Source organism: Phyllostomus discolor, chromosome 6 (assembly GCF_004126475.2).
Source record: "Phyllostomus discolor isolate MPI-MPIP mPhyDis1 chromosome 6, mPhyDis1.pri.v3, whole genome shotgun sequence".
Lineage (NCBI taxonomy): Eukaryota > Metazoa > Chordata > Mammalia > Chiroptera > Phyllostomidae > Phyllostomus > Phyllostomus discolor.
Genome location: NC_040908.2, coordinates 95,071,013 through 95,087,116, shown reverse-complemented (window position 1 = coordinate 95,087,116; position 16,104 = coordinate 95,071,013). Strand labels below are relative to the sequence as shown.

General features: G+C 39.5%; 1 protein-coding gene across 1 annotated transcript in view; it reads right to left on the bottom strand.

The window, feature by feature from the left end:
* The window catches only part of HEPHL1 (hephaestin like 1), a 64,465-nt gene that overhangs the window by 5,104 nt on the left and 43,257 nt on the right, over positions 1–16,104 (bottom strand). Inside the window, exons 13-17 of the mRNA XM_028516540.2 lie at positions 13,046–13,185; positions 10,198–10,338; positions 6,455–6,561; positions 2,326–2,548; positions 981–1,120 (exon numbers count right to left, since the gene is read on the bottom strand). Of these exons, the coding sequence (XP_028372341.1) occupies positions 981–1,120; positions 2,326–2,548; positions 6,455–6,561; positions 10,198–10,338; positions 13,046–13,185 (751 nt within the window). The remainder of the gene's footprint in view (positions 1–980; positions 1,121–2,325; positions 2,549–6,454; positions 6,562–10,197; positions 10,339–13,045; positions 13,186–16,104) is intronic.

Genomic DNA, 16,104 nt, shown 5'->3' with positions numbered 1-16,104 from the left:
GTACTTGAAATATTGGGGGACCACTCTGTAAAGTATATGATTGTCTAACTACTATGCTGTACACCTGAAACTAATACAAAGTAATATTGAATTAAATTGTAAGTGAAAAATAAAATTAAAAAAGCCAAGTTCTGAAAATGAGCATAGCCATTTAATACGTAAAACTATAATCATTTTAGGCTAATACTTGGTGCCATAAACTATGTTGAAGAAATATACAGAGAGGAGAGAATATTAAATGTTTGTTTAAAATTATTGTTTATTCCTGTGTAACTAGAAAAGGATTAATGTGGGTTTTCTTCACAGATGAGATGTGATTATTCTTCTCTATTCTACTTTCCTGTAGACTGAGTGGAGCAATGAGGTGACAGCCTGTTTGGACCTTATTCCTCGAGATCTTGATTCAGTGGCATGGGGTAGGGCCTAGAGATTTGTTCTTTCAACAGCTCCCCATGTGATCTGTACAGCTGGAACCAACCACTCGGTACACATGCTAGAGAGGCAGAAGCCCACATATGACCCAGGGTAAGAGTCAAGATAAAGTTTCTGGGCCTAAGCCAAAGCTCAAAATAGCTTTTACTACATAGGGTTATTCTTTTGGCTAATCATGTAGAAAAGAAATGGGGAAAGAAAAAAGGAAGGATAAGGAAAGAAGACAAAATACTATGGGTGCTTTCACATATAATATGGACAGCATAATCCACAGTGGGCAGAATTATTCTCATGTAAGTGATGAGAAAAAATCTCACCTGAAGCTTGGAGAGTTTTTTTTTTTTTTTTTTTTTTTTTTCAAGTACAATGACATATATGTACATATTAAGAAATTTCCTCCAGGGGAAGGATATAATCACATTATTCCATTCTCTAATATTGATCACCCTCACACAAGCCTCATTGCCAAATAACCTTACTTCACAGAGGAAATGCATTTAATTTCTTCTTTCAAAATGTCTCCCCCAAAGCATTTTCCTTATACTTACTTTGAAAAGAAAGCTCTCAGCATGATAATGGATGGTATGTATATCCACTTCACTTCCTATTCCTAGCAAATACCAGTTTGTCATTGTATCTTCATTCATGATGAGGCCATGGAGATTCCCAAAAATCTTTCCATTAATAGCTAAGATAGTGAAAAGAAAATAGTTTTTGATTAGTGACATGATGTTCATTATTAATCTCGTTCAAGAAGTCACCAAAATTCTCATCTGCCTGATGATAATGGAACAATCTCATTTGCACTTACCAATGTCCTCATATTCTAGACCTAAAGTTCAGATTATTAAGAAATCCTTAAACAAAGAGAGATGGAAAGAGAAATAGTTTATTTTTGGAAGCTATATCTTGGGTAGCAATGTGTGCTGTTTATATGTTTATTCAGTATATTCTTTTTATGGAGTAGACTACAGCCTCATTTGTGAGGTAGCTAGATTTATACCATTCTACAATTGAGTGGACTAAAGCATAAAGAGGCAAGTTCATTTATATAATAACTGAACCAATTAGAAGCTATGTCCTAAATACGTCACTTTCTGAGGACTATGTTGGGACAAGTTTCTACGCCCGGCTGACTCTCCCAAATGCCACACCAGCAGAGCCCAGGATCTCACACTGAGCAACACTAGCTCAAGTGGTATTGATATGATGGGGCACTCTTCCGCCTTTGCTTTCTATTAAGTTTTTATTCTGTGCATCATGACATGAACAAAGGAGTTACATTCATTAAAAACAGCATTCTAAGAAACCTTAGGAGAGGGAAGCAAAGTTGGTAGGGGAAAGAGTAGCTGAATCAGAGATCAGGCTAATTCTGATTTATGCTAGCAATTAACCAGCTTCGTGACCTTGGGTTAAGCCTACCTTTCATTACACTTTTGGTCAAATGTAGATCTTGGTGAGAGTGCATATGTGTCAAATTAAACATATTACCCCCACTTAAAAAACTACCTTAAATTACATAGAATTAAATAACATAGACACATTAAAACAGAAATTTGGTGGTTATTTTATGTCCTAGAAACAGTTAAATCAGGCACTTAAATTTGATCAATTAGAAGTTATGATATATTTCTGTAGAAATATACCAGTAAGTGCAGTAAGTGATGATTCATCTTTAAAGGATTAGTTCACAGCCTTATAATTTAGGGATCTCAGCATTCAGAGGCAGAACTCCCTAAAACAGCTGGTCCACAGCATGGCTGGACCTTGCTGGCAGTTACAGAGGACTTGCTTCAGTCGGGGTGCCTATGAGCTGGGGACCTCCTAGAGTTAAAGGAACTTCTATGAGCATATCTCATAAGGTTTTCTTTTGAAATCACGTGCATGATATACCATGCATTCTGTTGCTCTCCTCAAAATCATCCGTATGCTTAAAATCTCGTGGATCTTTATTGAGATACTTCTTAATATTGTCATCCAGATACCAAGATTCATTCTCATTAAATACCAAAAACAAGAGAGCAAATTCATAATCAACATCACTTCTTCTTCCTTTTTCATTCAACACTCCTTCTCTGCATATAATCAGAGGGCCCATCAAACCACTGTATGTATCCTGAAAGAAAATAAAACTGAATTAGAAGAGACTTTAAATAATTTAATAACACAGATTAAGTGCTTGTAAGAAAGCCATTGTAAAAAGACTGAATACAAACTAAATACCAAGAAGCCTTGAAAAAACAGGGTGATACTTGTGAAAATTTAGGAGTGTTCCTGAAAATTTCCCACAGCGTAAGCTCCTTGAGAGCTGAGGCTGTGTCCCTCCCTTATCACTGCATCTCCAGAGATAGTTTTGTGTTTAGTACATAAAAGGTGGTCAATAAAGACATTCAGTGAATAAATGAATGCTTCTTTCTATTTTTTCTGTTAGCTTTTCAAGTGAGTCTGTATTTGTAGCTATGTACAGATGTTTATATCCCACTTCTTATGGGTAAAAGTGAACCAGGTGAGTAGCAAATGATACAGGACCATCAGTAACCTCCATACCAAGTTGTCCAGCCCTAACTTTCTTTTGGGGGAAAATTCCCACATTTCCAACTTCCTACTTAGATATTCCTCCTACAACAATTAAATTTGTGAAGCATGTCCAAAGTGGACTTTTATTATTTCTCTCAAACCATTCCTTCTCCTGAATTCTCTATTTCTATTAACAGTGCTGTGATATTACCTGTCATTTAGACCAGAAAACTTGATTTCGGTGTTTAATTCCTCTTTCTTCCTAACTTTGTCCCATCTCATTTGCTGTCAAGTCTTACTTTTATTTTTCCTTCACCATGCCTATCCATTCTGCAACTTCCTTTCCATTCTGTTTGCCACCCTTCTAGTGTAGGAGCTTACTCCCTCACCCTGGACTAGAGTTGGCTCCTCTCTGGTCTCTGGTCACCTCACCTCACCTCCAGCCCTCCAGTTGACTGCCATCAGATTAATCTCATCACTCCCATATCTAGAAGTCCCCAGTGAATCTCCAAGGTCTACTGAATAGAGTTTAAATACCGGGCAGGTCCCTAAACCCCTCATGTGCTACTCCAATGAGTGTCTCTAGCTTAAGCTCCTCTACTGCTTTCCTTTCGTATTACCCATTTGGCTAAATGGGATTCTCAACATTTCCCAAACACACCTACTTTCCTAGTTTTGGCTTTGCTCACAATGCTTTCTCTTCCTAGACTCTCACTTCCCTGTACTCCTATAAAACTCACCAGATTCAGAATTTTGTTACAATAATGAGTGTGTACTGTACTATTTCCCCCAAAGATTATAAGTTCCTTCAAGACAAGAATATTTGCATTGCTCATAGTACTTGGTAGAGTCATTTGCAATCGCAAGTGTTTAATAAATATTTGTTGAGATGTACAAAGAATTAAAGAAATAAGAGTGCATTTCTCGTAATTCCAAAATGTAAGATTGTTTTTTGAAGTGTCTTGTATGTCACGCTGTAACTCCTGAACTGTCCAGTACAACTCAAGGACATTAGTGCAGCCATCTAATGTTTAATAGGAAGGTTTTACTTTTTTAAAAGTATTTTTATTGATTATGCTATTACTGTTTTTCCTATTTTCCCCCTTTATCCCCCTTCTACCTGTCCCTCCAATCCTCCAGCATTCCCCTCCTTAGTTCATGTCCATGGGTTATACATATAAGTTCTTTGATTTCTCTGTTTCCTATACCATTTTTGGCTTCTCCCCATCTATTTTATGCTTACCAATTGTGCTTCTTATTCCCTGTACCTTCCCCCCCATTCCTCCCCTGCCCCTCCCCACTGAAAACCCTTCATGTGATCTCCGTTCTGTGGTTCAGTTCCTGTTCTAGTTGTTTGATTAGTTTTTGTTTTTGTTGTTTTTCTTATTTTTTAGGTTCATTTGTTGATAGGTCTGAGTTTGTTGTCATTTGACTGTTCATGGTTTTTGATCTTCTTCAATTTCTTAGATAAGTCCCTTTAATGTTTCATATAATAATGGCTTGGTGATGATGAACTCGAACTTGACTTTATCTGGGAAGCACTTTATCTGCCCTTCCATTTTAAATGAAAGCTTTGCTGGATAGAGTAATCTTGGATGTAGGTCCGTGCCTTTCATGACTTCGAATACTTTTTTTCCAGCTCCTTCTTGCCTACAAGGTTTTTTTAGAGAAATCAGCTGATGGTCTAATGGGAACTCCTTTATAGGTAACTTTGTCTTCTTTCCTCTGGCTTCTTTTAAGATTCTCTCCTTATCTTTAGTCTTGGGTAACTTATTGATGATGTGCCATGGTGTGTTCCTCTCTGGGTCCAACTTCTTTGAGACTCTCTGGGCTTCCTGGACTTCCTGGAAGTCTATTTCTTTCACCAGATTGGGGAAGTTTTCCTTCATTATTTGTTGAAATAAGTTTTCAATTTCTTGCTGTAGTTCTTCTCCTTCTGGCACCTCTATAATTTGGATATTGAACATTTCAAGTTGTCCCAGAGGTTCCTAAGCCTCTCTTCATTTTTTTGAATTCTTGTTTCTTCCTTTTCTTCTGGATGGATGTTTCTTTCTTTTGTTTCAAATTGTTGCTTTGAGTCCTGGTTTCCTTCCTGTCACTATTGGTTCCCTGAATATTTTGCTTTATTTCACTTGGGGCATCCTTCATTTGTTTTTTTATTTTTCGACCAAGATCAGTCTCAGATCTGTGAGTATTTTGATTACCAGGGCTTTAAATTCTCCATCAGATAGGTTGGTGATTTCCTCCTTGCTTAGTTCTCTTTTTGAGGCTTTGCTGTGTTCTTTCATTCAGGCCCTATTTCTTTGTCTTGGTGCAGCTGATAGGTTGTAAGAGGGTGGGGCCTTAGGTATTCTCCCTGGCAGGGCAATCCTCCTTACAGCCCTGCACCACTGCTGGTTGGGGAGAGGCCAAAGAGGGAACAGTGCAGCCTGCCTACTCATCTCTAGCACTTTTCAATGTGTGAGACTGGGAGTTTCTCTTACCACACCAACCCCCACCATACTTCACAGTCAGCTCTGAGTCTCAGTTTCCCCTTAAGTCAGTCCCTCCCTCACAGCCCACTGAGCTCGGCAGCCCGCCCCGCCCCCAAGGCTTATGTGTCGCCACAGTTTTTCTGAGTCGGCTGTGTGGTCTGCTGCCTTACTGGTCTAGTTGTTCTGGTTAATTTTTTCTTTAATTCCTTGGTTGTAGGATTTCTGTGCAGTTTGATTTTCTGGTGATTTTGGATGTTTATTGATTTTAGATTGGTTGATATCCTCCTTTTGGTTGTGTGAGGAAGCAGAGGGTTTCTATCTACGCCTCCATCTTCAGTGGAACTTAATTTTTACTTTTTAAGTAATGGGCAATACTTACATTTTCTATCACACATGATGTTAGTTTGGACTTTGATTTATGACATATAATTAAAGACTATTTGTTTTACCACATAAATCTCTCACTCAAACAATAGTGAATCTTTGCCTTTAATTTCTATATAAAGTTAGCCTATTCATTATTCCAATGGTCTGTAGTTTCAGTTACTGTGTTTGGCCTGTGCTTTCTTTTTCTGAGCCCTGTGAGCAGTGGTAATGCCTTTAAAAAGGATGGATTGCATGCATCAAAAACCATGGTATAAATTATATTAAAATATTTTTTATTTTATGGTTATTTATTTATATAACATCTTTGCTTCAAACTACTTTGTAATTTCTAAATTTGGAGATTGAAACATTGGGGTTTTATTTGTTCTTCCCCCTACTCTTTAGAGTAAGAGCCAACAAATTTTTATTTTCTGCAAAGCACCAGAGAGTAAATATTTTTTTACATTGTTGGTTATACTGATCCTTTCACAGCTTCTCAACTCAACCATAAAAAATGTAAAGAAATCGGCCTGGCTGTAGTTTAAGACCCTTGTTCTAAATCCTTACATCCATCCCTTCATATATACGCACCAGAGTTGTGATGCCTTAGTAGCTAACTCAAAGCCATATTACTATGAGCATTTCACTTGCTCTCTCCACCTTACCTTCACAAAGTCTACTGTTGAATAGTAAACCCATGGAATACAATTTGGGTCAGATGGCCCTGGACCAGACCTTTCAGGGACATTCCATATGTAAGTTTTTATTTCTCCTGAAACAAATGAGAAGAAATAGAAAGGATTTACTAGTGTTACCTCTATTCCAGACGACTTAGCTGACAAAATACAAACAGATCTTTATAAATTATGGCTGGGGAGAAGTACCCATTCATTAGAAAATGTTCCCATGAAACTCCTGTCTTGATTTTCTGCAGTTTCAAAGTGGCAGATCTTTCATTTCAGACTATAGCCTTTCCTCTAGGTTGCTCTTTTTATTATTAACTCATGTTTATTCAGAAAATGAAGACTTAATTTATACCTCACTGCTTTTTTCCCCCTCAAATTTCATGTTTCTCTCCCAAGAGCAATGCTCCAGCTCGCTTGAGTTACGGTGGCTTTCAGCCTTGGTTTCTTACAGAATCACCAGGAAGCTTTGTAAATTCTCACCGCTCAGGCCTCATCCCAAACCAATGAACTCAGTATCTGAGGTCTGGGAATATGGCATCAGGGTTTTTGTTTTGTTTTGTTTTGTTTTTGATTCTCAAGTGATTTTAATGTGCAGGCAGGTGAGATCTAGTTAGAACCAGAAAGAATCAGAGAGACCTAGTCCAAATCTTGACCTGATGACTTTCTACTTCCCAACTTTTGATGGGCTACTTAACCTCACAGACCTTTAGTTTCACTACTCATAAAGTGAGTCAGACTGTTGTGAGGAGTAGGTGAAACTAAACACCTAGACTCTGGCCAGATGGCTAAGTTGGTTGGAGCATTGTCTCCAACAAATGAAACAAAATATTGCAGGTTTGATTCCAAGTCAGGGTGTGTAAGGGAGGCAACTGATCAATGTTTCTCTCTCTCTTTCCCTTCCTCTCTTTCTCTCCCTTCCTATATCTCTAAAATCAATAAACATATTCTTGGGTGAGGATTAAAAAACAAAACCTAGTATAGAGCCTCACACTGAGCCAATAAGGTTAATTTCTATATATACTAATAACAAATGTATGCACTCCCTGTTGCCAGGCATCTATCTACGCATCATTGGTGGTCAATCCAGAGCCTTGCAGAGGAGTCACAAATATACTCATCAATTAACAAGATAAGCACATGGTAAAAGTGACAAATGAAAGCCACATCTCATTTTGAACTGTGTCCTATCCCCACCCATCAGAACAAACAACCTATAGCTGAATGTGAGCCACAGAGCAAAACAAATATAATGCTTACATGTACCTTTGCTCCATATGTGCTCATACACCAGTGGTTTAGCAATATAACTCTAGGTCTAATTTCCATGAGGTTTCATTATAGCCTTTATGCCTTGTTAATTGCAAGATAAACCACTGATATTTAGCTTCTTAAATACAAATGGCTACAGGGGTGGTATTATTAAGGTTGGAATAATCCAGCAGGAAGCACAGCTCTAACTAAAAAGAAGAGACTCAGAAGTAGTTTCTGAGTCATTTAATTATGAGAGAAAAACAAAAATTTGATAGGGGCTGCTTAGTGTGCTTCTGGTGCTAGTGTGCTCTCCTTATCTCACGCATGCCCAGGTTGACCTGTCTTGTCCAGTTTGCCTGGACTTCCTGCACAAAGTTAGTTTCTACCCCTGTCTCTGGGCTCTCCCAAACCTATCAGCCTGTCAGACCCTTGTGGGGATTCTCTCTTTCTGACTTTCAGTAAGAAAAATGCCCCTTTGTCACTTTCTAATCATTCTTCTCCTCACTCTGATAACCCTCACATCAAGGACGTGTCTCCTTCATGTCCTCAACATTAGGGTACAACAGCCTCACAGGTCACCCCAGCTTGTCCACAGCTCTACCAGAGCCTCCAGAGCCTCATCGATGCTTGATTGACACCTTTCTTTCTCCCTCTGGACATGCTTTCAACCATCAAAAATGAATAACTTTATTTAATGGCTTTTTTGACCCATTTTAAAACATTTCCTTCTTCATCTAAGCAAGGCACATACATTATAAAAATCTAAAAAGTACAATAAAATGTGAAGAAGTAGAAAAAAGTATCACTCTGCTACTCAAAATACCACCATGAAGATATAACCATTACTAACATTTTGGCTTATTTCCCTTGGGTCTTCTGTACTTGTATTTTGCTTAACATGATACCACAAACATTTCCCATGTCATTCAAACCTTAGATTGATTGATTTGAGAGAGAGAGAGAAACATAGACTTGTTATTCCACTTATTTATGCATTCATTGGTTGATTCTTCTATGTGCCCTGACCAGCAAGCTTGGTGTATCAGGATCTCTACACCAACTGAACTACTTGGTCAGGGCCAAACCTTCTTAAATATCATTTAATGGCTGCACAACAGTCTAATGTAAGGATATTCTAGAATTCAATATTTTCCTGTAGATAGACATTTAGTATGTTTATGAAAAGTTTCTTGAAGCAGCAAAACATAGGCTTCTGCTACTAGGGGTGGGGTGGAATGGGTGGGGCAGAGGTTGGGATAGTGGTGGATGAAGATTTTCCTTCCCCTAACCCCATTCTTGTAGAGGTACCTTGCTAACTTTTTTCAGTGATGCATGAGATTGTTTTCTTTTCTTCTTTTTATACATCTTTAACTTTTTAAAGTTTTTGTCACTCTTACTGTAATTACTATAGTGTTAAGTATTATAATGTTACTATGCATAAGAAGTAAAATGGAATATAACTCCCTTGTAATTATACCTATGGTTGGTGTCAATTTCATAACTCAAGGTCACAGTGGTTCTTCACAATTATTACAACCACATTACAACTGTATAAGTGTTATGGGAAGCTGCTTAAATTTTGAGATCTTCTTTCCCTTCGGTGCATCTTTCAAAACTCAGCTGGATCTCTACCTCCTTTATAAAGCTTTACCTAATTACTCCTTTTCCTAAGGACTCCTAATTAATCAATCAGTCTTCATTGATTTTCCTTTTCTGAAACTTTTATAAGCACATCCAGACATGTTCTTAAAATTCTTCACCACTTAGAATTTCATTATGTAAAACCCACACTGCTACTGAAATGATTCATCTTGTTTGTCCTTTTTTCTTCAGACCTTGTTTGAAGTATCTTGAGAGAAATGTGTGGGTAAGAGGGCAGGTTCTAACGTCAAACAAACTGGGGCTTCTCCATTGCCAATGTATGACCTTGTCAAGCTTTTTGCTCCTCTGTGCTTTTGCTGTCTGTTAAATGGACATGATGCCATATTTCATCAATTATAAGATGAACATTTTTCACAATTTAATATAACTGAAGTCAGGATGTATTTTTCAATCAGTGGCATGCTAAAATTTAATTGGCAGTCAATTTTTTTCTGTTTTTAGAAACATAAAATAATGATGGACATTATAATCAATGGTATTAGATTTAACAAAATATTGTTAGTTATTGGGTTACTATGAAGATAAATGAGATTTTTTTTTTAATATAAAGCACAGCACCTGGCACAGTGTTAACACTCAATGTATGTTAGCTATTATTACACCTTAGTAAGTTTTTAGGTCCCTAATGGACCCTAGGACCTCCATCAACATTTGGTCATTGGATGAATGATGATCTCATGTTGGGAGGGAATACGTGATAGCAGGAATACATTAACATTAATATGAGGTCTTCAAGGCTCTTCAGAGATCAGAAAAGAGTTGAGTCTGGTGTCCTCATCAGGACAAAGCAGAATTCTGGGGTAACTTACCTGGCTTTGTCATGGGAACTTGGAGTCGCTTCCCCCTCTCTGCATCCTCCACACCATGCGCTGAGATGGAGTAGGGCCGATTGGCTTTGTTCTTAAATATGATCAGGAGAGAGTCACCCACCTCAGCATGCATCATTGGGCCTAAAAGCAGAACACAGGTCTGTGTGCATTACCATTGCTCTTTTCAACACTGATGTAATTTAAATGTAGGTAGTATTTGGCAAAATAAAACAAACAGTTTCTTCATTAGTGTATTTCCTTTAGAAGGCCAGATAGGCAGTATTAAATAGCATGTCATTTTGGCAATTGGATCAATTTGGATCCAAATCCTGCCTTCTTCACTTATGAGAGAAGCCTTGCAGTCAAGGCTTGCCTGAGTCTCAAATTTCTCTTCCATTAGATGGGTTTGATTGTACCTTTCTCATAGGATTAACTAAGATAATGTATGTACAGTACATTATTTCAGTACATTAAAATATAGTAATAAATGTGTAAATTTCTACTACTGCTTAGACATAATCCCCAGGAAAAAGTATATCTGTGATATGAAGACTTTCAGTTGTAATCTCCTTGCATGTAACCTTTGTTAAATCTGAAATTGCTCACTATCTGGTAAATAGATTTATGATAATGATGATGATAATCCAATAAAATGATGTGTATAAAAGGGATTCAAAAGATAAGAACAGAATTATAACATTTATATACTGATCTATGATCTATAAATTTATGCATTTCACTAATGCATGTCCAATGCTGTTTCTCAGTATTCAGTTACCTGATGAGATGTCTCTTTTCAGTTCCTCATATGTGCACACTTCTATTACAAGCAACCAGCTTGTGTGTCAGTGGAAATAGTTCTGCACCCCACTGGAGAAGCCTGTGCCAGCATGACTGTGGGATGTGCATCGCCCATGCCAGGGGCCTTTCACCTCTTGGTGCCCAGAATGCAGCCCTTGCAGCTTGCGCAGCCCATACACCACACTGACAGAGCATTTCACACACAGCGGTCTTTGCAAGGCGCTGCCTTGAGGGGGTTGGAAACAGACTCCCATTTGGGAAGCGCCTCAGACCTATCCCCTATTCATTCACATTCTTGGACATTTATTGCATTCTACATTCATAGGGAGTTATACACATGGCAGGGGCCTCACCATACCCACCCATTCATTACTGATTCAGACCATGGTTTTAATTGCTTTTTTAAAAAAAATCACTAAAGCCCTAAAAAAATAAATCTAAATATTTTTTAAAAGATTTTATTTATTTTTAGAGAGGGAAGGGAGAGAGAGAGAGAGAGAGAGAGAGAGAGAGAGAGAGAGAGGGAGAGAAACATCAATGTGCGGTTGCTGGGGGTTATGGCCTGCAACCCAGGCATGTACCCTGGCTGGGAATTGAACCTGGGACACTTTGGTTCCCAGCCCGTGCTCCATCCACTGAGCTACACCAGCCAGGGCTTAAATATTTTTTACTATTATTATCTTTGGAAGGAAATAGTATGAATCAGAAAATGTTTGAAAATGCTCATTTTTTAAAAAAAATGATAAAGCTGGAAATTTCTAGGCTTGTTTGTAAACAGTAAGTTTGGGTATAATTACAGATAGCAGCATCTGTGTGAATAAATGAAAATCACCGCTTGTATATTCGTACCACTTAAATTGCACAGGCCTTGCTGTACTGGTGAGCTACAGCAAATGCTTTCTGACTTATGACCTGGCAGGTCACAGGGAGCAGTAATTAGCAGTAATGTGCCTGCTTAGTGCCCTTTGTAACTGCAGGAGTGCAGGCCTCGCCCCGAGCTGCAGAAATGAGTAGACGGGCCTCTTGCTCTCCCGGCTGAAGGGCTGCTGGGCTTGCCTCTGATGGAACTACTCGTTTGTGTCATTTTACAGAGCAGACCAAAGGGGGCTCTTTGAGGGGCAACCCAGCCCCCTTGGCAGAACCAGTACCTTTTCTTCAGAGCTCAGTTGACACCCACAAGTCTCAGAAGGAGGAACATTCCCACTGGGGCTGACTTTATTTAGTGTGACAAGCTTGTGTGTCAGTTATTAATAGACAGTGAAGGTGTGGTGTAGGTGGGTTGGACATTTAGTAATTCATAAAGCTAGCAGTCATATGAAGTCATACTCTTCACATAAGCACTATGTAAAGCCATACTTTGTACATAAGTTACCCTGTGTATTTACAAAGGGGAGCTGGTTTTGAGAAAGTCATCTAGATTAGCCCTCTGCCTTAACATCTCATCTTCACAGTGGAATCAGGTCTGGTGAACTTCAGATGGAGAAAAGTGGGAAGGAAGGCAGGAAGAGTTTATTTGATTGTCAGGTCAGCTTGTCCAGGTCATCAGGCAGGCAGAGTGGGTCTGAGAAGCCCATGAGTTAGTGTCTCCCAAACTGAAACCAAGCCTTTCATTCTTAGCACCCCTCTCACATTAGGGGTTCCTCTTTTGTCACAATTATTTTTATGTGTGTTGTTATGATCCTGTGTATGAATAATCAAGGACCTTAAGTTATGCAAACAGTCAGTCTGCTGTTCTGAGGCATCAAATTAAAATTTCCTGGCTCAGCAGAGGAGTGGAAAAAGAACTTCAGGGCAACAGACAGGTTAGACTGCCCTGATGTTATGGATTCCTGTTGTGTGTTATCTGGAAGGCTTACCATAACTATTCTTTGGATGGGCTGAGCACACAGCATGCTCCCTGAAAATGGGAGAGCAGGAAGAGGTCACACTTGGCTGAATATAGTCAGGCTACTCTGTTCCTTTCCTCCATTCTCAGGTGTAAGTCTAACGGACTTGTGTGTGTGTGTATGTGTGTGTGTGTGTGTGCGAGCTGCTGTCTGTGCCATACCCAGCAGTTCCAAGTGCTGCTCTTGTGGTGGTCGGGCTTTGATCTCCACAAATTCTCCATTGGTGTATTCCCTGTAAACCACCTTCTTGTACTGAGAGCCAATCCAGTTTTCAGTGTGGTTCATAAATATATCTCCATGTCTGCAAATCAGAAGCATCAAAAATTAAAGTTATCAGATGGTAGAAAAACTTTGAGTGCTTCAAAGTGATTCGGGGTTACTCTGGGGCAGTGCTTCCTAAACCCACCTGTGACCAGCATCTCCCTGGGGAGGTGGCTTACACCAAGCTGTCTAGGTGTGGAGCACCAAATATGCACTTGAAAGCATTAAGGGGGTTCTGCTGTGGGCTGCCCAGCACTAGTTCATGGCCCACTCTTGGAAACCATGGAACCACCGCTCTCAGCCCTGCTGAGTGATGAATAGGGTCAGTTTTAGTTAGAGACTGCTAAGGGCCCCTTGAGGTTATACTTCTCTTCTCGGGACTAACCAATGTCACATACATGCCCATATGTGCACACACCCACACTCTACTACCCTGTATTCCTCCAGATTGTATGTGTTATCATTCTGTGTCTTGTTATGCTTTCTCACTTGGAAAGATCTCAAGAATGCCTCTGGACTGTGTTTGTGCATATGCTCATGTACAAGTATAGATACAGTTGATTCTTGTTAATCACCGTAATTATGTTCTAGAGAATCACCGCAAACACTGAATTGGCAAATACTGAACCACTGTACCTAGTGGAAATATAGGGCTAGATTCTGTCTAACTTCTAGCCACAACATTTTCATCAACAGATCAATGTACAACCTTGTTTTATGTGTGTTTCTGTTTAAAGACATCTTATTTAAAATATACTTCTGATTCATTAACATTGAATTTACAGCTAACAGCCATATAACTTGTGCCTGAATGAAGCTGGCCTAAAACGTATTTCCTCTATAAGGCCTCTTGAGCATTCAAACACTAGACAGCACTGTGTTGGAGGGCATTTAAAACAGCTAAATCACTGAGAAACATAAAAATTAAAAAAAAACCCCATGGCACTAAATAAGCCACAAAAAGAACACTTGTTTACAGTGTGAGATCAGACACAAGAAGGCAGAGCACTGCTTTGTGTGACCTCAGCTGACACAAACTTGTTGCTGCTTTATGTGTATCTGCAAAGGGTCGCAAAAGCACCACAAAAATTGATTTAGGGGGTACAAATAAATTTTAGTGAACAAGCCCAAACATGGAACCCACCAATAATGAAGACTGACTGTATATTTAATCTATTAACAAGATAGACTATCACAAAAAAAGGAAAAAATGTATCTGTTTTATCTTTAAAACATAGTATAACTCATGTACTTCCATCTCTCTTGTGACAATGTCCACACTCCAGTCTAAGACACCATCACTCACCTGCAATGACTGGAATTGTTCCTAATCATTCTCCCTGCCACCTACACTGCTCCCCTTCCTCTATTCTCTACTCTGCAGGCAGTCACCCTAAACAATAAATTCCACCAAGCTGGTCTTTGTGGGAAGCCTTCTTATGGCTTCCCATTGCCAAACTCCTCAAACTGGCTCTGACTCCACCACTCCACTAGCTGCCTCTGCCAGCCTCCATGCCTTGTTTCCCATTACTGGTCCCCACATAGTCTATGCTTGGGTCATTCTAAACCCTACATCTCTTGAATACCATGTGACCTCCCTGTCTCCACGCCTTCTATGTGCTATTCCCTCAGCCAAGGGCACGATTTCTACCACTTCAATTTGTTTACTCCTTATGTTCCAGGTCAAAGACTCCTTCCTCCTAGAAGCTATTCCCAATCACTTGCCCTATCCCACCTTTCCCCCAGATGGAGCTATGCAGTCCTACCTTGCTTTCCTGCTGCACTCTGCACTCCCCTCTCATAGTGACTGCCTCACTCAATATACTTGTCCTAATGTCTTCCCTGGGGACCATGACATCTGTATGGAAAAGTACCTTGTCGGCTCTTCTCAGCACTGTTTCACCAGCACTTTGCACAATGCATAGCACACAGTAGGCATTTAACAAATGCATATATACCTCCTACCCTACACTGTATGTTTTCCGAGGGAAGAGAATTTTTCTTCTACTTTTATTTTCCAGGAGTTCTGGTAACACTGAGGTGACAAGCACAGACTCTGGAGCCACACTCTGCTCTTTTCCAACTTTTTTTTCCTGCAGATGCAGTGATATTAACGCATCTAGCTCTCAGGATTGGTGTGAGGATTATACGAGATAACATCTGTAAAGTATTGTGTCAGACAAGTGTTAAGCACCTGCTTAATGTAAGTGCCTGCTCTATCATTATCTCTTTAGGGTGTCATGTTGATACTGGGCCAAAGCTGATCAAATGGGTCCAGTATGTTGTGAGGGTCATACTAGAGTTCATCAAAGCCCTAGCAAAATGCCTGGATCGTGGTGGGTACTCAATAAATGGTGGTTATTATCTTGAATCCCGGGTTAGTTAACTACCTGTGTATCAGTCCATAAGCTCAGGAATACTAGGAATACAATTTCATTTCTCTATAGCAATTTAACCTCCTTTTTCAAATTCCCTCCCACTGCACAAACCCTGACATGTGCTAATGGTCACATTTGTTGCCTTTGGGGATCCTTAGGCTTTCCTAGTGTGTTCTTAGGAAGCCCCAGGGAAAGGCTTCCAGGTCCCATATGTGCTGGCCAGGACAATAAATGTCTCAGGGATAACTTGTACCCAGAGGTGATTTGAAAACCAGATGTGACTCATGCTATGGCCTTGGGTCAAAGGGCAGAGGAATAACAACTGGGGTGTAGAAGGGGCATTTGTTCCTGAGCTCCTGTCTACAGGGGTGCCACAGATGTGCCACTAGGGAAACTTGTTCCAATTCTGTACTGTGTTTTTATTGACAGATTGGTTGTACTTTGAACATGCTCTCATTTCACTTTGCTTTCATTCATTCATTTATAGACAATATCCATAGCAGCAGGGACAGGGTGCAAGCATACTCAGCACCTTCTATCTCTCTGTATAACTTGGGAGACAATCCCAGAAGACTGAAGCT